Source organism: Drosophila elegans, unplaced genomic scaffold (assembly GCF_018152505.1).
Source record: "Drosophila elegans isolate 14027-0461.03 unplaced genomic scaffold, ASM1815250v1 contig_520, whole genome shotgun sequence".
In the NCBI taxonomy this organism is placed as follows: Eukaryota; Metazoa; Arthropoda; class Insecta; order Diptera; family Drosophilidae; genus Drosophila; species Drosophila elegans.
The window spans coordinates 1,852,936-1,874,741 of NW_024545903.1; the positions used below are offsets into that span (position 1 = coordinate 1,852,936).

Consider the following 21,806-nt stretch of genomic DNA (forward strand, 5'->3'; position numbering starts at 1 on the left):
CCAGATGGATGATTTCATTAGCAACTTCGGGGAGTCTTCGGTGACCAGAAGAACTTTGATTTTCCGGCCTGAGAACTAATGGAAATGGTGTGAAAGAAGAGGGGGGTCTACCGAAAATCAAAAGAATTCGTTAATTAATAACAATAAGATGTGGGTGCCATACATTCGGTCAATATCGACAAAAATGTTCAATATATTCAATAACCAAAAAAACAAATTGAAAGTTATACTGCAAAATCAAGGTATCCATTTGAGATTTAATTGTTAATTTTCGAGTCCTTCGTCTTTAAACAATACATTGCTTAACCAAAAAAATATGTGCAAAGTGATACTAGTCTGTTTTTTAGCACAAGGATTCTTCCAAGAATTGAAAACATTTTAGTAGTAAAATAAACCAAATATTCTTCCTTCCTCGCTAGAACAACCAATGCAATGATTAACATTGATTATTAAAAATAAATTCAACTTTGAGAAATCCAGTTGTTACTCTTACTAAGCGTTCCCATTTTCTGTCGGGACAGGAGGAGATGTACCCTTTTGCACGAGTGGTCCCAAACTGCCAAAATCGTATCGCGTTTAAATGAAAGTCTTGCTGCCAAAATTGGTAACTGGTCAAAGCAGTGTCTGGAAGCTGTTTCTGTTGTTGCAGCAGTTGTTGCATTTGTAGTGTTTGCTCTTGCCGCTGTCACGCAAACGTCAGAGTTTCCAGCCTTAGCCTCCGAATGTCTGACTGTCTTTTTGTCAGCCGATTGCCAGTTGACAAAACATGCGCCTGCGCAGTTTTCGCCTTCACATGAATATTTTCTTGTGAAAAATCTCGGCTTTGTGTTTAACGGTCGTCGCTTTTTTTGCAGCATCAAGAGCGCAGTAAAGGGGGCTTCGAAAGGGATAAATTTAAACTCCTTCCATAGCGTATTAAATATTTCTTAAATGTTTTTACAATTCAAGAGCCTCTTCAGTTATGTTAATAAATATAAAATAATAAATGTTCTGTATTTATTGTGTGGGAAATAGTTTGTAGGGTAAGCCGCAAACCCCTTTTGGCCTCCACCACTGCATTGGGCATGAATAATATCGAAGCAAATCGAAAACGAAACGAAATTCAATGAGGAACGCAGTTTGCAATGCCAGCACCAAATGCAGCGACCGCCGCCACTTGGGCGCTGATCGATCTTCAGGATCGCCTCGATGGATGGGAAGGCCTGATGGTGATGGCGTTGAATGGGGACCATTTGATGCGTGCGTGCCTGGCATCGCAAGCAGATTACCACCGGTTGCCGGCTGCTGGAGGCTCCCAATCGCAGCGATCCTTTGGCTGGGTTCTGCCAGCGAATAGGCCAGGAACCCCCATCTTTAGAGCTGACCTTGACCCAGCTAAACGCTCGAGTCGCTGCAACGGTAAAGTCAGGCTAGCTGCCTAGACAATGAGCTGACAGCCCCGACAAACCTGTCCTACAGAGGGAACTATATATGTAGAGTTTTCGGAGATTTGCAGACTAAAGGTACTGCAAAACCAAAGTGATACAAATTTTAAAACCGATTATTTTTGTCCTTAAAAAAATAACTGATAACTATTTGGAAAAAATTATTTTAATTAATTTGATAAATTAATATGTAAATGTATGCAGTAACAAGGGAATAGGTAAATTCACAGAAGCTTGTACTTATTAGAAAAAAATAAAATTAAATATTGTTTTATTTAAGCGCAACTAAAAATAATAAGCTTTTTGTTATTCATATGAGCGTATTTAAAAATGTATATATTTGAAGAGCTCATAAATTGTTTCCCTTGAAAAAGTTGACTTTTGGAAGTGAAAACGCGCGCGATTTATTTATTCTATGATAATAAGCAATTCTGATGGAGACAAAACTGTATGTAAAATAGCTTAGTTTAAGATATAGAAAATTCGACTTAGAGAAAAATTGTAGTTTTATAATCTTAATATTTTTAGGCACAACATTTCTTGTCCATTTGTTTTCTCTGTAGAGATTGGGAGGGAGCACCGCAACCAATTTGGTTAGAGCGGCCTTCGCTGGATTCCACCAGGTCCCACCAGGTTTCCCACTCCCGGTTCCCTCTTAAAAGTTGGCTAGAACTTGGTGGCCTGATTACCATGAAGTTGGAGTCGCGACTGTGACTCCGTCTGCCTCGTCTAACGAGCTTGTTGCAAGTTGATTACGTTGATTAGCGACCACCTGCGAATGCCATTTGCCAGTTGCACTTGCAACGGCGGGCTAAGTCTGAAAAATCTTTATCGTTTATTGAGGCAGCAGCATGATTAAGCCCGGAGAGAGTCTTTGCGTAATGAATCAGGGTTATGGGCATTTGTCAAACTATCCGGGAGGCTTAAATTGGGACCTCGAAGTGCTTGGTTTGTGAGTAACTGGTTAGAAATGCTTGGGGCTCTCCTAATTATAATAAAACTACAATTTTACAACTTTAGTTTGTATGGATTTTTTTTGGTCTCAAGACATTAAATACATAAGTTAAATACATTTTATTATATTCAGCCCCCTAAAACCATTAACCCCTTAATAGTTCACTTGTTCTACATGAATCGAGGAGTACTCGAATGACCAACTCGTCAGTCACGTTCAAAACCCCACAACACTCATCCATTCCCCGTTCCCATTCCATTCTAGGAATGGGCCGAGCCGAAAAAGTGAAACTACAGTTATCTATATTTAAGCCCAACTGCATTTACATGATATCATAAAGATATTTGGCCACGTTCCGACTCCAATGAACTCTCCCAGTCAGCGTAACTGTAATCGCCGCGACCCCAAATAAAGGCGCCCAGTTTGATCAAACCCGAGCCGAAAGGGTGATCACGTTGCTGCCAGATCATAATATAATAATTTTTGGCCAACAACCGAGCAACAAGCCTTTGTAGAACAACACGTAGAAACAATTAAAATACCCATCCGCCTCACTTCGCCGTGTGTTCGTACACATTGTTTATCCAATTTTCTGAGGGCCAAAGAAGGCATCTGAAAATTACACCTAGGCTGAAAATAAATGTCCAGCGCCCAATGAGCCGGAACGTGTGATTTCCATATACGACTTTGATTTTGATTTGGATTCCGACTCGAATCCGAATACTACTACTGCACCCCCGTGGATGGCGTCGACTCCAAATGCAGATGCAGTTGGCTATGAAACACACGGCTCGAGTTGGGGATTGACGGTTAATTGTGAATTTCCGGTTCATTGCAGCCCAGTTGCCCAGTTGCCTGCCCCTCAGACTCTGTCTCCGGAAAAGCTGGAGTCACTCGATCGACGATCCATTGTGGCACACTCTAGTCGGCCCAGTCAGTCACTCAGTCAGTCAGTCAGTCAGTCAGTCAGTGAGCCAATGAAAACGAAACCCCGCCACGGAGTCCATATATCTCATGGATGTGGGTCAGGCTGGCAAATGGGTAGCATTACTTCGCATTTGATGGGATTTTCCATCTACTTAAGCGGTCTAAGGAATATTAGATTTGCAAATTTGCAAGTAAATTGAAATATTTCCACGCCAAGTATTATATAACCTTTGCATTGGGGTCTTAATTAATGGTTAGTGCATACAACCGTCAACCGACAATGAAGATATCGTATCAATATTTACCCAAAAATTAACTTTAATCGCCTTGTCAAAAGCTGTCTCTAGGCAAAGCCCCAAACGAAATTAGTCAGGTGCTCTAATCAATTACGTCAACGCTACCAAAGAAAACAGTCTTTTACCTGTGCCACAAACTGGAGATCTCGGAATCCGACTCAGCTGCAGGAGTATTTTAGCAGGAAAGCCAACGCCTTAACCTTGAAGTGCTTGGTTTCCCCCACTCGCCAAACAAACAATCTGCCCGATTCTGGAAATTGCATAACTCTCTGCCAGTTGCCAGCTGATTGCCGCTGGAGGTGAGAAATGATATATTTGTCAGGCGAGAGGGCTAATGTTATTAATAAATATCACGACTATCTAATCGAGAACAGAACCAATTTGGTGGAGTGTTTCCATCGTTCATGCGGCAGCTAAATCAATGGATTCCATGACGCATGGGCCCCCATCCAAGTCAAGGGTTTCGCTGGAACCGCCTGAATATGTAATATAATTAGTGGGTAAATAGACCGTTGGCCAAACAAACAATAACTTGAGACAAACAGAGCACCCCAACAGGCGGTAGAACAAGGCGCCGCGAAACCCAAACCTCTCTATTAGCTCAGCTTTCAGTTCTGATCAATCTACCGACTGTCATCACCGGACCCTCGTAGACATTGTCTGTCCAACTCCATAGCCAAGCCATATCCCACGATCGCCCACGATGTCCCACTATGTCCCACGATGTCCCACTCTGACGTCAGTGCTTGCTACTTGCCAAAGTTGGCACGATTTGCAATTAAGATTTTGGCCATTGCCAAAACAGAAATTCATTCAGGCTTCTCACACCTTTTATCAGTTTGCCAGTCGGGGCACCAGTTGGACACTTCCGATCGATTGACGTATACGAGAGCTGGAGAGGATCGGCTGTATTTCGGGTATTTTGGTTGAGATAAACAACAGTCCGATACCCGTGAAATGTAGTTGCCTTTTTATCCGTTTTCCAAAAACAGGCGGATAATTTTTCGATCAGCTGCATACCCAGTATACAAACAAGGCGTCTAAAACAATATCAGTTTGTTATTTAGAACTCAATATTCACAATCGAAAATAAAAATATGCTCAAAAACTTAATTTATTTAAACTCAAACATTGAAGAGTAACGATTTCGAACACAAATCAATTAAATATAGAATTTTGTTTTTAAAAATTATAACAAAAAAGTTGCACACAAATTAATTTTGTAAATATTATCTTTTTAATTATTGAAGTTATTTTTCAAAGAAATAGAGAAAGGACATTGAGAGCCAAATTACTTTTGTAAGGTATCGTTCAGTCGATCACATAACGTCTGGTCAAAAGGTGAGCAAACACCCGAACTGGCTGCTGGCATTCAATTTTGAACGATTAAAGAAAAGTTTAAGGGGTGCGAGTGCGAATATTTGGATGGTGAGATAATGATGTTGTTTTTCCCCCGGATCTTTCTCGCTATAGAACGAAAATGGAAATCCGTTTAATAAGCGCCCAATGCCGGGTTCTTGCGTAAAATAAGCAAAGGGGTTTGGGCACGAGAGGGGTGATATCACCCGAAAGCCCATCGAGAACAAACACGGCGAATGTGAGAGCCTATGGGGCGATAAGATAAAATCGAACTCAAATATTTAACATTGATATTAACACAAGTTTCGCCACTCAGTTTGGTGTATGTACTAACACATGTACAATTGTTCATAGCATACATACGCACGATCGTAGAAATTCGTAATTGCGATCGTGGGCTGATTGAAGTTCACTCGATTCATTCACGAATGAACATTAACTTTGACCCACAAACCCAATAAAACGTAAACAAAAACCACCCACGCATTAACTTGGAGTTTCATTCGGAGTTCGAGTTGAAGTCACAATTAGCTTTTGGCAAAAAGAGACAGCAGACTGAAGAAAAGGTGAGAGATGTATGTATGTATATTATGGCGGAACAGAATATGGTAGTGATAAGATATGCCAAAGTTTTCGATAATTACGATAGAGTTTCATTTTCCAGACTTGTGCATTTTGCGTATGCTTACAGCAGGAAGTGAAAAATGCAAAACCGTGTAAAGCAAGCGAAATAAAGTGGGGGATTTATTTTTAGACTAAATCGCGAGGTAAACTCAACAGTTGATAACGCTACAGTTCGGTGATAAGCTTTCAAACTCTCTCTTCCCATCTCTCTCTATCTATGCATCTCTCTATAGTTTTTGCAAATCGAGAAGCTTTTTTCGGTCAATTTCATAACCCAAACAAAGTTGTGTGTGTTCTATGGCGCGTGTGCCGCTGGTTACATCCACGTGTTCTCCAGTATTAAATAGTGTGTGTGGCACTCTCTTTCTCTCTCTCTCTCTCTCCTTGTTTTTTAAATCCCCGGTAGCTTTCGCCATGTGCTTTGCTCTTTGCCGCCTGTATCTGTATCTGTGTAAATACCCCTTACTCGTAAATTAGAAGGGTATATTATATTCGTTGAAAAGTATGTAACGTTTCCGACCCTATAAAGTATATTTATTATATTTATAAAAAAGGCCTTAGACTACAGTTTTAGACTCTTTGGTATAGAAATGAAATGAAAAGTAAAGAAGTTATATATTATAGTATTAATACAATACTTAATTAATTATTAATTAATTCTGTCTGGAGTCTATTTTACCAATCATCTGTAGACAACAACAAATTTTTAAAGTCAAGCTAATTCTGGCTTTGCAGCTCGACAGATGGCGCCACCTAAACTGGGATTGATTTTTGGGAGTAAATAAAGTTTAAAGTTTAAAATTTGTTAGCTCAGTAACGGGTATCTAACAGTCGACTAAAGAGTTCTTTCTGTGTTGTATCTGTGTCTGTGTCTCTCGCTCCGCTAAAGTTTCGCAGCTCTTCGGAATCGAGGGTTCCAATAGCGGCTCATTCGGTGCTAAGCTCTCCCCGCGAACGGACGTGCGATCTCGATCTCCGATCTCCGATCCCCGGTGTCCGATCTTCGGTTTTCGGTCTACGGTCTACGCTCCCCGAGTTTCGCAGGTATCGAGCTTTGTTTAGTTCGGCCAACTCCAAAGTCGAGACGTGTCGTCGGGTGCGTGCGCGAATCTAAAAGCGATCCGAAAAAGCAGCTCTCTGAACCCTCAACCCCCCCACCGCCTAGGTAATTAAAAATTATATAGTTTCCGCTGCCACACACGATCGCAAAACTAGCAAGTGCAGTGTAGAAAAACATACAAATCTTTCGGTTAAAAAAAGCGAAATACGAAAAGCGAAAATCGAAACTAAACCGCCACATATCAAGATACTTGCATTGGGCGCTGCAAATTACGAGTCTAAATTGCTTGTGACGTGCTGCTGCTTTGTTGCTGTTGTTTTTGCCTTCATTGTCAACCCTCTCGGCGTTTTTTTGGGTGCTCTCTCCCCCCTTTTCGAGATTCGAATTTTTGTATCTTTCCTCGTTTTTTTTTCCGTTCTGGTTTATTTTGGCGGCTGCGACACATTCTGTGATAGCCAGTCTGAGAAATCTCGGCGAGATGCGATCTCCGCCAGTCTGTGGCCGCCAGTTCAAACCGAAAGACACGATGATCGCATCGTGTGTTGAAGGACTCCTCGCTGTTTAGTGCCAAGAACAAAAGACTAATACAGTGCTAACAGACAATAATACGTACTCGTACGCATATACTGCGAATAAATACTCATATCTGATTAAACAAAAGTGCCCTCAGCATAGAAATAAAGACCGCAAAAGCCGTGAAAAGCAAAGAATTTAAGAGCTGTGAGTTTGGCTTCGCACTTGGGCCTTGATAAGGCACAACAAAAGCCTCGCTGTTTGCGGCAAGTGATAAGGCAAACGAGCCGAAAATAGTGTGTAATTTAAGATCTTAATCCGCAAGGGATTAATCTCGTTTTTGGTTTTCCATCCGGACGATTCCCCAGTGTTAAAGGCCAGTTTTCGGGGTTTTCGCAGCTGAAACAAGTGACTTGTCGAACCGCTTTACTGTACCACTTTTTAATATCTGACTTGCATTTGCGGTCGGTTTGCTGTGGCAAACTTGACCTTATTTCCCAACACAACCAAGTTATATAATTGCCAAAAATAAAAGTATGAAACATGCGAACGAGGGATGAGTAAACTATAATAAAACGGTTACTCTTTTAACCCCCACGGGTATGGGCACTTAAAGCGAATGCGATTGCGATTGCCAACTTATTATGAGAGCGACAGAAGTAGCACGCATTCATGTGAAATCTCCGCCAGACACTCTGCTACCTACGCAACTTGGCTTCCAGTCCCAGTTCCAGTACCAGCCACCCCAAAAGCCCCTCGATCCGATCTGTCTGCCCATATGTGATGTTTTTGTATGATGTATGCAAACTTATAGGTATAGGTATATGGGCAAACGTAAACCCACCCGAGCACTGCTCGAACCGGCGAGCTTTGGGCGCCCTGCAATTCGGAATCGTTTACGTAAAACATTGGAAACCGCACACGGCAGCCAGTTGATTCATTCAGTTACGGATAGGTTAGCGATCCGGGCTATATATTCCTTCTGATTTTCCACTATTCGCGTTGTCTCTGCGGTTGCCCATGGGCTGGCACCCACCTCAAACGCCGGGTGAATCACTTTGCCACATGAAATGTATAAAAGGAAATATTAATAACACAAAGTGCTGTTGTTTGTCAGGTCCAAAGGCAAAGAGTCATGCAACGTCATCATCACCTAATGAGATTATCAATCAACTGGGAGATAGAGATAGAGACATGATCCCGGCTTGCGAAAACTGCGAAGGTGGAACGCCCATCTCGGAGTGGAGCCATTAACTCCAGCTCTTGCGTAATACTCCTCCGACTTTGGATACATCTCCGAACCGAAGGTGCTAATTTCCAGCGCATAATTCACAGCGGTGTGCGAGTGCGAACTGGAAACTGTTTTTCAGGCAATTTCCAGAAATCGGCTTTATGGCCCATGCAGTCAGGCAGGCAAAAAGCCCAAGTTGGTGGTGGGTGCTAATATATATATCTATCTGTTAGTGGCGCAGACACACTTATCTGTACCCTGCGGGTCGGCAACTTATCGGAAATGTACACAGTCAGAGAAAATTTGGAGAACTTCCTGTTATGTTATGCATTGAACACACATCTAAAAGTGAAACATTCGCTTCTGACTTTTAAAAAATATTTCTTAAAGCGCAACATTCAGTTCTTAAGAGATTTATTAGCTCGTTTTGCTTTTACATTATTGGATATTGGCGCCTTGCGTCTGGGCTCTCCATTTTCGAGGTGTTATGTTTCGTCGCGATCCAAGGCAACTGGAGATCGAATGCAGTCGCACTCTCACACCCACCATAGAAATGGAGTGTGTTCATGGTCCCATTTTTGGTGGATGTGTCAACCTTGTCCCCATTAGATACAGAGGCGTTGTTGTTTCAAGGGGGATGAGCAACAAATGTGTTTAGATAAGGCAAAACAGGCTGTTATCGAGGCGCAATCAAAACAATATCATTGGGCAACTCCTCCAAGTGGGGGGATATGGAAATGGTAATGGAAATGACTCGTCATTGAAGTGCATTCTAGAAGTTATAAAAACGAACTTTGTCAAACGCCAGAAATTCCAGGGCTCAAGTGCACATGACTCTGTTCTGTGTGCTTTTTTTGGTTTTTTGGGCTCAGCCCTATCTATAATTAGCAAATGTTGCGTGATAAGATAAAAAAACGCCATCGCTAAGATAGTGTGAAAAGCTGGCCGAAACGAAAGGAATTCCGGCCAGGGCATATGGAGAGTTCCTCTGCGGAATGGGCTTCGTGACGCAGAATGGGCCAGCAGATTGTTTATCCGTTTGAAATATTCGAAAAGTAAACATCGAAGGGGAATTAGTCGGATTCTGCGAACAATTCAAGTTCAGCAGCTAAGAGATCTGGACATCTGTTTCACTGATCTGTGGCAGGTGGCAAAAGATTCCAAAGATCAGAAGATGATCAGTTCATCAAATGGCAGTGGCTAATTTGCATATTGTGATGAGCTGCTCGGCGGCCTCGTCGATTAGATGCTGTGTCACATGCGTCCAGAGCGAACCACCATGCCATGCCATTCCAATCCATTCACAAACAAAACCCCGCCACACTTCTGTGGGAGTCCACGGATTACGTGACAGTATTTTCGGTCACGTCCCATGAATAGCAATCGGGCAACAGGTTGTTGGCTCTCTGCGTCTAACAATGGATGAGCAACGCCCAGTGATTCAGTCAGCATGGCATTAATTGCCCAACTGAAAAGAAACCGTACAGTTCTTCACCTTGGAGGCTGAACTCGGCTGACCCTCTGCCAATTGCATTCAAATGTCCATCTTTAATGGAGAGATTTTATTTTTTTTGGGGGAAACTTTCACACTTCACTGGCGATTGGGATTGGGATTAGCTTAATAGCCAAAGGCAGCTGCTGCTGCAGTCGCATCGACTGCTGAGTGAATGACAGTCTATTGGCGAAGCAAAGTTCGTTAAAAATTAACTTAGACGGGCGGGCAATTAAGACTTTAATTGCACACAATTAAAATCAAAGCCAAGAAATAATTGCGCACATAAATAGAAAACTCCCAATGCAAGTCACTCGAATGTGCACTCTCGAATCGCCGATATTAAAATGCCATTTTATCCGTTTCTTGCAGCTCTGGCCAGAGGATCCCAGGATCGACGAATGCATGTCTTATAGAAGGTACGAATTGAGTTGTGCCAACATCAAATTGGCATTCCCCAAACGCAGAAAGTCAAGATCAAGGCGCGGGCAGGGGCTCTGTTTTTGGGGCTCTAACTGGGATTGCGAGTCATCATCGGGCAGAAAACAAAACCAGTTCAGTTGCTTTTGGCCGCGTTTGTTGTTTTTAGCCAGTTTCGTGGGTGCCGGCCGGCTTTGCTTTGCTTTGCTGTGCTTTGCTTTACTTTACTTTTCGCTATTGCTTCGGCCAACTTCTGCCAACTGGCCTAGCCGTTTTTGGCTCTAAAAATAAAACAAGTGGTCATAACTGTCAAATGCCGCTCTCCGCTTTATCGGCTCCTCCATCTTGTGGCCAGTGGCAATGGCCAAGATGCGATGCTGGGGCCACTTAAATGGCCGGCAAACGTGCGTGCTCTTAACGTGTCAACTGCCAAACGAAGCCATGAAAAACGGCTGTGCGATCATGCGATCTTCGAATGCATCCACAACAGCTAACCGCAGGCTAATTTGTCCGGAGGAGTGTCCATGTTGTGCACCGTGAAAAAATCAAATAAAAGGTCTTGCACGTATAATTTGAGGTCAAGTTTAAACGAATCAAGGATACACATCCTGTTTTGAATTGTAGTAGTGCCAGTTTTTGAATAAATTTAAGATACGTTGCCAATGTTATCTTAAATAACAGCTGAGTCATATAGATATTTCCGGTCAATAAATAAACTATTTATATTTTGTCTAAAAATCTTACTTTTGGCACAAATGACTTTTAATTTATAACTAAAACATACAAAATTATTTCAGCATTTGAACGCCTTTTTTAATCTTGCTGTTTAACGTCTAAATTATGGTAATTCATTTAAGAAAAAATTTATTTAATTTAATAATTTACATTACACTGTTTATTTTTATATATATTTTTAAAATAATTTTTATTATTCCTTTTAATAAACAATAATTTGGTGGTTGTACTTGATATGTAGAACATAAGTAACGTAACCATTTTAAAAGATTTTGTAATTTAAATAAAATATGTGATTTGGAATAATATTATTTGAACAGGCCACCCAAATATGAATTTATTATATCTTTTAGTTTATTTTCATTGATTCAATGTTTTGATTTGTTAGCAAAAAGTATTGTTTTGTGTGCACAATGTGATGGTATAAACTGATGGGCTCTTTCGCCCGACAGTCGCCTTCTGTGCAACAACAGCAGCCAATGGGAGGGAATGTGAATGGGTTACTGGCTATAATTACACTGCACTACATGATTAACTCCCGGGAAGGTCAACACTTGCTCTTGATATTAACCCTCGGGCAAAAGTCGATACTGCGAGTGATATCTGGTTTTAGGAAAACTCACCAAACAGCTGGGGCATTCAAGTTAAGGCCAATTCCCATATCTCATAAGGCAATTGATGACGAAGCTGTCCAATTGGCCTTTCCATTTTCGCTTTTAGACGTACAATTTTTGGCACATTTTCGGCTTTCGGCTTTCGACTTTCATGACGTCATTAGACTTTTATAATTTCACAAAAATTCATAATCATTGTTATGACATCAGCCCACTAACTCAATGGGATTGAGTCAGTTTTCCTGCCCGACACCTTTCAGCAAATTGGCATTCAGTCTTTCTGGGAATTCCGTTCACAAATTGGCAAATAATAGCAACTAACAATTAAATGTAGTTTATTATGAGAGTCAATTATTCGCGACTTAGGATTCCTTTGGAGTTGATCAGCAGTAAATATCACTGTCACATTGGACTGGCTGAACTTGAACTCAAGATGGGCAGTGTAAACAAGACAGAGAATAGCAGGGGGATTTAGCAGCCGGCAGAATGCATTTCGCAGGTGCAGATTGGCAAATAATTTCTCGCAAGAGTCAGGCGTCGTCGTGGCATTTATTTGGCATGCTGCAAAAATGCCTTTTGGCTAGACATAAAATTGTTTAATCCAACGACCGATTTCGGGCATGGCGATCAGTCCAGTCGGCAGATCTTTCAATTGATAGTTTATGACGCAACTCGGAGATTTATTGTCAGTGTAACGGCGAATAAATTTAAAACTCACCTCGAGCAGTGAATTACGAACTAGTCCCAGTTTAATCGGAAGCAGGCGATGTGTTAATGGAATGCAATTTACTCGGGGGAAGGTCGGCGCACGAATCTATTTCATCGGCGATTCCGATTCCGATTCCGATTCCGAAAAACGCAGCCCACACAAATGCGTTAATTTTTGTCAAACATCTAGCCAAGTCCGACTTTTTGCCAATTGCATCATCCGATGCCGAAAACGGAAAACGAAACCGAAACTCATGACTAGTTGTTTCCCCTCAGCAGAACGATCTGCATGGTTTCGTTCGTTTTTTCCCAATTAACAAGAGTGTGGATATTTATTCAACTCGACTATTTGTATGCACAAACACTGAAATAGAAATAGATGTATTCGCATATCTGTGTCCGTACGTAACATTGTAGCTCGAATTAGCTAATTATGGCTACGTGGCGCGATTCCCCACTGAGCTGATTTGATCTCTGAGCTAAGCCGGGGTAGAACTTGTTATTGATAAACTTCAGACAATTATAAGGCATTGATCAGCGGCCAGTTGGGAACTCAGACTAAATTAACGTACTTCTAATTGAATGCCAGAAAAGTTCAATGAAAGTCAGTCCCAGTCATCAGAGCGTTTCCTTTTCGCTAAGTGGAGAACTTTCCGCCCATATCATTCGAGTTAACAATTACAGATTAATCACTTAACTTTTGAACAGCGATTTATAGGTATTGTAATAAAAATAATAAAATGATAACAATATAATAGAACTTAAAAATAACAAATATTATATACAACATTTTGAAATATACATGAATAAAGTAAAATAAAACAGCCCCATTAAAGCAAAGACATCGTTAGAATTCGTTTTAAGATTTGGCGCCGTAAAGACTTTGTTATGGCTTCATCAACATACAAAATAAAATATTTATGTTTATCTATACATATATTATGTATGTACATTAATAAACGTTAGTCTATTAAAATAGTTATGTGCTTTATATAAACTTAATTAAATAGTAATTAATAATGATTTTGTTATAGCGTCGCATAAGAACATTTTTAATGATCACAAATCTTGTGGTGTGATTAAGAGAATTTCCTAGGAAAAACAGCGCTTCTTGTGGCTTTTCCCATTTTGATCTCACAGCATTTTCATCATGGCCCCTCTGGCCAACGACAGAAACACTCATTTGAAATGGCGTTTGGCACTAATCAGAGTCAACACTCGTTGACACCCAAGTCCATCATCAATTGTATATGTTTGCCACATTTCTGCCTTTGTCAATGGCAAAGATTTGAGTTTTGTGGCCTGGGCGTGGGTGTGGGTGTGAAATGTTTGCATAGATTGCACAGAGGAAGCACGAAAATAACAAGAAATACAAAGGAAAATGTATTTTTAAGGCTGCCTTTCTCTTTCGCTGATTTTTTCTAGTCTCTGTTTATTTTGAGAATTCACCGAAACACTCGTGAATTAAATTGAGAGGGAGACTAAAGAGTAAATGATTATTTGAATGTCAAGATTCTGTGCGCCCTGTTTTTCCGCCAGCAAACATTTTCTGGCAGCCTGCCTGAAAGCGAAAATCAGCCGATCGTTGATAGCCGCTGACTCGTAGGTCAAGTTCAAAGAATTGTGCGTTGAGCGCCGAGCGCCGAGATTATCTGTAAAAGTTCAGATTCTTGCCACTTGTCGTATACGCAATGTCCGCTGGAGGGTATGGTCTGTTTATTTGGTCATTATGTGGTGCATTGACTTTACCTTTCTGCTTTGGCCAGCCATCGTTTTGCATAATTCACATAATTTCAGCTTACGCCCTGCACTTTTTCCCCGACTCCACGCTCTTTTTTGCGGTATTTTGGCCAACTTTTGGCTCGCTACTCATATTTTGGTTATGCATTCCCCGGTGATTGGTTTTCTCCCGTTTCGTGGAAATCAATTAAACACTGTGCGGCCAGCGAAGCAAAGTCAAAGGCTGGAGCAAAAGAGAACGGGAGCGCGCTTAATTATGGGAAAGAGTTTTTCAGGTTTCGCCCGAGTTTAGGCTCATTTGCACTTGATTGAACAGTTGAATTGCAAAATGCTTAAATGGCACTTTATTGATAATGTCGACGGCGAACTCCGTCGTCAATGTGGGTCATTATATATGGAACTGCATAAGCGTATATATCAGTTGATCTGTCAGCCATCAGCCATCAGTCGGAGTCAGTCGGAAATTAGAATATGCTAATTTGTCTGTCCCCATGGCCGCCGCTCAACGCGAATGGGCTTTGCGCATTTTGTGAATGACTGAGAGCTGAGCTGTGTTGGCCAAAACCGATGGATTGACTCACAGGCCGTAGTTAGACGTCATCTATGACTTTGGCGGTCTTTTCCCCCCTTTTTTTCTCCGCTTTTTGCCGTCTTAATGCGGTCAACACATTAACATTTGCGGCAGCTTCAGCTTGGTTTCTTGTGCGCCAGGTAAATACCCAAATCACCTGATGTTTTAATTGCCTGGCGTCATCAGTTTTTTTCCCCATTTTTTTTTTTTGTTCAAGAGAGAGAAAATGCGAAAGAAATGTGGCGATTTCGATAGAAAAGTATGTGTTTGTGCCAGCAAAATGATGGAATTTTAAACGAGTGGCCCAGTCTATTTGCATTTGCAAATGTATATGCTATATGTATATATTTATTTAAATGGTCAAACAAAAGCCCAACTAAACACTTTTTATTTTTTCATCGCTGCTGCGGGCACAATGCTCTTGCCGAGCACAGGCTAATTGAAATGTATAAAAAAGATTTGCACAAATCTAAAAATATACATATGAAACAATTTATTTTGCCAGCGATCGCAGCATGACGTGATTTAATTTTTGTGGCTTTTTATATGATTTTTGTGGTGTGTGAGTGTGAAAGAACGAGTTGCGAGGGACGAAGTCGGTGCGGTGTTTCCAAGTGAATCGAAGACAGAAACCTAAGATTGTTCTCCGTTTCGGCTACTGTCTCTGTCAAGGTTGAACATTTGTCATCGTTTAAGATTTTCGCCGTTGTCTGGCGCTGATTTTGCTCAATTTGCAAACGGTTTATTCTAAGTTGGTCTCGTTTTCGCCATTAAGTGGCATTTGGTGGATGTGTTAGGGCCCTCATACACAAGATAGTATCCTCTCTAATTTCGGCTTCCGGTCGGCGCCGCAACATCAAAGTGCATGTGAGTGGAAAAGGGGTATTAGACGCGACCGAAAGAGTAATTAACCATGCCCCGTGATCGAGTTATGATATCAGCCCGCAGATCGCTGATGGTGCAGAAGATTTTAGCAAAAGGCAATTAACCGCATTGATTGCATTTGGCGCAACAGGTGGCAGCTGCAAATTACGAATTCAGCAATTGACAGATTTTGATAAATGTCTATCCACCTATCCACCTAACCACCTCCCCTCCCCACCGCAAATCGCTTGGTGAAAGTTCCGTTTCTGCATCCAAGTCGTGGCAATTTGTCAACGCCGAAGCCAAAAGAAGGCACTGGCGGCGAGTGGTGCCCGTTTAGCCAAAAGAAGTGACACAATTGCTGGAAACCACTTTTCATATGTCTCCCGTGTTCAACGTTTTCGGACGAACGGCCGCATAATGACACTGACCTTGGGCTCCCCCTTGAGATCTCGCGATCTCGGGCGGGATTCCGCGCAGATTTATTTTTGCATGCTCGTGTGACGCCTCATTTCCAGTTGGTATTTTTTCTGATCCGCGAAAGGGAATCCGTCCATTATTTGCCCAGCAGCAGCTGCATGCCTGTGACCATTTCCAATTTTCAGCCTCATCACATCGAAGGGCGAGTGAACCCACTGGAAAAAGGGGAAAAAGGGGAAAAAGGGGAAAAAGGGAAAAAATGGAAGGGAAACCCCCGCCGAGAGACACGTGCAGGAAGAGGGGCAATGGCAACCCTTATGTTTAGTTTATTTCAGTTTGCTACTTGCATGTAAATATAGTCCAACTGTTGAATAATTCAAATCCGCGTTACAAATTGCAAATTGAGCTGGCTCTGCGATTGCAACTCATAGCCACTCAGACAACTGGGCATCTTTGCCAGATCTCGTCTATCTGTTGATTAGAATTGGGCATCGCCATTGTGACACACGGCGGGAAAAAACGGATGGGTAAAAAAAAAAAACCTGAACTGACTTAAATGGCATTCCCAATGGGGTTTTTAATATGGAAAAAACTTAGTGATATATTAAAAAAAAAAAAAAGGTTTTTGCTTAACAAAGAGTAAAATAGTGAAAAAATATGAAGATTATAAATGTCTTTTTTTAAATACTTCTGGACTTTTGCTGTTTTCAAATAGAATTTCTGATTTTCAAAATTCAAATCCAAAAGTTTCTATATTGTCCTTAAGATCTCTTAAAAAGCTAAAATAAATTCGAAGACTTACCCCTCAACAAGTTAGTTCATATAATGTCAAGGCTTAGGTCATGAGTTAGGGTTGCCCTAGATATCAGTAGTATTGTGAAATATTTTTTAATGACATCTAAAAGTATGCAATGAAAAATGTTAAAGTCGCCTTTTGTAATTAGTCCTTGGGATTTCCGAATAACAAATAAATTTTTTAATGTATATTGCATACTTTTAGACAACTTTACAAGTGATTTCATAAGCCTACTGATCTCTGTATCACCCCCATAATTGTTTTTTATAAAATGTTTTCCGAAAAATTTAAACCAGCTTAAATGCTATCAAAAATTTCGTTCGGTGCACAAGAGTTTCAGCTTTTGCGGTCAGAGGCTCAGGGCTTATCAGTGAGGGGGGGTTTACAAGGGGCATTTTTTTTTGGGGGGGGGGGGAAAGGTCCATCTAAACGAGCGCCAGTTGCACTTAAATTGCATCCACGAGACAGCCGTCAATCAGTTTGCGTGGCTCGTGGAAAGCGGGCAATAAACAGAAGATGGGGATTAAAAGCGGGCCGCTGACAATCTGCTCTGATTAAGCGAGTGCAACTGCCCAAGGCCTCCAGATTAGTCTGTTTCAGATTCGATTCAATCCGACTCGAATCGATTCGATTCAATTCGCTTCTCCCGCAGACTGACTCACTCTTCGGTGGACTTTTGGGTACCAAATGGTGGGTCAGGTGGTTGGGCGAGGTGCTGCTGATGTCACGGCGTTTAGCAGAAAACAAATGAGTTAAATATTAATTACCCTTTGCACAGATAGCGTCAAATACTCGGGCTTGAACAGCGCGATAAGCGACTCTAACGCCGATAACGAATGTCGATAGGGCTGGGAGAAAGAAATGCTATTGAAAGGAAGATGGTAGAAGTTGGAAACCGGGCATGACGCAACCAGTGACGAATACAGGTTGCCAAGCAATAAGATAGCTACCAAAGCTCTGTTAGTTTCCGTTCAAAGGTAGTACCATTGCGATTCCAGCCAGTTTCAGTCGAACTTCTTTTAAATTGGTGCAGAAATATATCAGGTTTTCAAGTACATAACCCACAATAAATGTTAAAATACTTATCTGGATTCCATTAATCATTGTTTAAAGGGAAATCCCAAATAAGTTTGGAGTGAAGTCAGTGGAGCTTCTAAATACTCGTGCATAAAAATGTGATTTCCAAGAATTTTGATTGTGTATAAATATTTAAATATTGTTTCTGGATTCTAGTAAACGTAATTTTAAGCAAGTAAATCTATTTAGTATAGATTTGAATTGCAGGGCTCATCTGTCGTATTTTTATAAAATTGTTGAATAATTAAAGTGGTAATTAAATATTAAATTAAGTATAATTCTTTTTTCTTGGAATCCATTAAATGTTATGCATATATTACGAATTTCAAATAAAAACCTTTATAATTATCTTCATAAAAAATAAATATAAAAATACTTTCATTCCGCGTTAGTGATTAAATTGTACTTACTTTCATTTTCCTTTCTTTTTTTTATTCTTTAAAATGTATATTGTATAGAAGGTGAACCAAGTTTAATAATAGCAATTTCGGACAATACGACTTAGAAAATATTTCCATTTTTTCTTTCCATTTTTTCTTGGATTCCATTAAACAGTTTTTATACCTTTTTATATATATTTTATATATATGAGGATTGAAGCAGCTTCTGTATAAATTCCATAACGCGCTTCAAAGAATAATACAGTTCGAAAGATTTTTAGTTCTTAATGGTTCAGCTCAACGGAATATTTGTAAATGGATAAATAAATACACATAGGTTATTTATTATAGAAGGTGAAACCTTAAAATTATAGCATTTTAGTTAAAACCTATTAATTTCATATACAATTTTTTGTTTTTCTTTATTTTTTTAAATGAAAAACCCACAACTAAAATAGAGGTATAAATGCAATTGAATCAATCTTCAAGTTGTAGTTAGTGAAATATAAGTTTTCCAATTGTTTTATTAACATTTCTTATAAACCATTTCAGATAAGACGCTAGAGAGGAATTAAGAAGGATTCACTGCCAGCACACCACCCACAAACCATTTACACAGCCATGGAGCGCTCCCACTTGACCGCCTGGCTGGCCCTGCTCCTCTGCGTGATTGCCACCGCGGCCACGCCCTCTCCCGCTCACCCGCCCACCAACTGTCCGGCGGACTGCGTCTGCAGTCTGTCGCAGCACACGCACAAGCCACTGTACCACCTGAAGTGCAACAGCACCCAGGGCTTGAGGCTCGCCGATAAGTCCTTCCAGTCGGCGATCCCGGTGCACTCCATCGACCTGTCCCACCTGAACCTCACCCGCCTGAGCCACGTGCTGGACAAGCTGCCGGAGCTCACCTCCGCCGACCTGTCGCACAACGAGCTGAAGGATCTGGGTCACCTGGGCCAGCGCCTTAAGCGGCTGAACCTCAAGCACAATCGCCTCACGTCGGACAAGCTGCCCAAGCTGCCGCAGCACCTGCAGGTGCTCAACCTGCAGCACAACAACATCACCCAGTTGCCCCTGGAGCTGACCCATATGCACCAGCTGCGCCAGCTGGAGCTGAGCCACAACGCCATCAACTGCTCCTGCCAAACGCTCGAGGTTCGCAACTGGCTGGTGGAGCGCATCGTCTACATGGAGCACCCCGTGGTCTGCTCTCATCCGCCGGAGTTTAAGGGTCGCTCCTGGCTGCAGCTGAAGCAGGACGAGATCTGCCGCAAGGAGCAGCACAAGTGGTTCGACTCCGACGTCGAGGAGAACGAGCTGATGATGGGCGACCAGCCGGCCGCCGTTTCGGCAGAGCGCGAGGATGAGGAGGAGCTGGGCAAGGACTTCCTGCCCATCGACGGCAAGGTTGTGGCCACTTCGAAGAAGGCTCGTTCGCCCCAGGAGCCGCTGCCCGGTGACCAGGTGGAGGGTTCCGGCGACCTCAGCAATGCCAACATGGAGATGGTTCAGCCGCTTGCAGGAGACCACGAACCGGAGGCGGCTGAGTCGCAAGTTGAGGCCATCACTTCTGCGCCCCAGATCGAGCAGAAGGTGGTGGAGGACGACGACGACGATGCCGAGGCCTCTGGCAGCGGTGGTGGCCTGCTCATCATCCCCGATGTCTCCAAAGTAAAGATAGCATCGGATGACGACATAGATGGCAAGCAGGGGGAGGAGGAGAACGACAGCAGGCCGGTGGAGAGTCCCGACACCGACGTCTTCAGGAACATGGGCATCTTCGAGGGCAGCAAGGACAACAAGGGCAGCGAGGAGGAGAAGAAACCGGTGGAGGAGGAGGTGATTGTGCCCGTGGTGCTGACCAATCTGGGCACTGGTGTTAAGTCCGAAGTGGTGACCGATGGGCCAGTGGAGGACAGTGCGGAGTCCGAGGACCTTCTCGCCGCCAAGGTGGGCCACGCCGCGGACGACAGCAATGCCATCTACTATCTGCTGGCCGTGATCGGCCTCATCGTGGTCGGACTGGTCATCTTTGTGGCCATGAAGCGGTGCAAGTACGACAGCAATGCCGCCGCCCGCGACGCGGAGGCCCAGCGGCAGACGGAGCTGCTGGACATGGACAAGAAGCAGCTGGGCAAGCCGCTGCACAAGAACGGCCATGGCAACGGTCAGGAGCACTCGCCGCTGATCGGCGAGAAGACCAAACTGGACGAGGCTCAGATCGTGAAGAAGGCGTACGGTGAGAGTGCCGAGGCCAAGGACGGCGCTGGCCAGCAGCCGCTGCTCAATGGCAATGGGTCGGCCAATGGCAATGCCAAGGAGGCCACCGAAGGCAACGAGCCCGCTGCCCACGAGTACTACCCCATTAGTCCGCGCTACCCCACGCCCCAGTCGCCGCGGGCCTCGAAGTACGCCCAACAGCAGCAGCAGCAGCAGCCCGCCGAGCAGAACAACAACAACGAACCGGATGGCGCCTACCTGCCCTCATCGCCCAAGTCCGGGCGGTATTCGCCCGTCTACTCGCCGGAGACGGGACGCGTCAAGATCAAGCTAACGGAGACGCCCAGGCCCAAGACACCCATGCTGGTGACGCGCAGCAAGTCCAATGCCGGCGACATCATCACCACGCCCGTCAAGCCCATCGAGCCACCCACCCACCAGGCGGTGACCATCAACATCAATGGCCACTGATGTGGGCCAGCAGCCATCCACTCTCGACACAGCCCGACTTTTCCGACTCGCCCCCAGAACGTTATATCCTCCCTCTCCCCGCCCCCCCCATTCAGTTGCATTGCATTTGACCATCTATGCTTGCGATTGGAACAAATTCGATGGGATTTTGGATCGGGGAAATAGGGGTGTAATCACTCCTCAGTTTCATCACCAGCAATACACAGCAGCCACTTCTGCAACAGCAACAGCAACATCTACTGCAGCAGCAACTACAGCAGCAACAGCAACAGCAACATTCATTATAAAACAGAAGCCAAGGCGACGACAACAGCAAACTATTCGAGTGTGACCGACTAGTAGTGTTTTTTAGCCATAAGTAAATTAATTACTCGTAAGCGTAAATCTTAGTTTAATACCAAAGTTAAAAATTATATGCATTAAAGAGAAATGAAAACAATCGTCGAGCGAAACATAATAATGAACCGGGTACGAAACAAATGAAAGGAATCTTTCAATCTGCATCTGCATGTGATGTACACACCATACTTACTGTATATGTACTTTTATAACCTACCTATATACTGTAAACTACTTAAGCCTCGTTCTCTTGTGAAATTAAAATTGTCTTAATTCATTAAATGCGAGCGAATTTTGAAATATACATAAGATCTGTTTTAATTTTTTGTGGGGATTACTGGAGTATTATGTTGGATAGTGTAGATAAGTTAATTCAATTAAACAAATATTATAAACAAATGTTATCCTAGTTTTTTGGAATTTAATTCATATTTCCTAGTTTTTTTTCTATAAATCATTTTTTTTATATGTATTATCACTTTTCTTTATTTGCATTTGGGGCACTGCACAATAAAAGCACGCTGCTTTTAACTTGTAATGTAGATGGCGCTACACATGTATCCAAGTTTC

At 42.5% G+C, this 21,806-nt stretch overlaps 1 protein-coding gene across 5 annotated transcripts; it reads left to right on the forward strand.

Annotated features, from left to right (window-relative positions):
• Positions 1–6,520: 6,520 nt before the first annotated feature.
• Positions 6,521–21,540, forward strand: LOC108149063 (protein windpipe). 5 transcript variants are annotated; one of them, XM_017276410.2, is made up of 3 exons: positions 6,521–6,750; positions 10,254–10,300; positions 18,759–21,540. In XM_017276410.2, exon 3 carries the CDS (start codon positions 18,828–18,830, stop codon positions 20,895–20,897), a length of 2,070 nt encoding a protein of 689 aa, XP_017131899.2. In that variant the 5' UTR covers positions 6,521–6,750; positions 10,254–10,300; positions 18,759–18,827; the 3' UTR covers positions 20,898–21,540. The 5 variants fall into 5 exon arrangements, with proteins under 5 accessions (XP_017131899.2, XP_017131900.2, XP_041565750.1 ...); XM_041709816.1 differs by lacking the exon at positions 6,521–6,750 and adding an exon at positions 7,150–7,365; XM_017276411.2 differs by lacking the exon at positions 10,254–10,300.
• The last annotated feature ends 266 nt before the right edge of the window (positions 21,541–21,806 follow it).

Bases quoted from the DNA above. Each gene is read 5' to 3' on its own strand.
- LOC108149063 (XM_017276410.2), top strand. From the start codon at position 18,828: ATGGAGCGCTCCCACTTGACCGCCTGGCTGGCCCTGCTCCTCTGCGTG.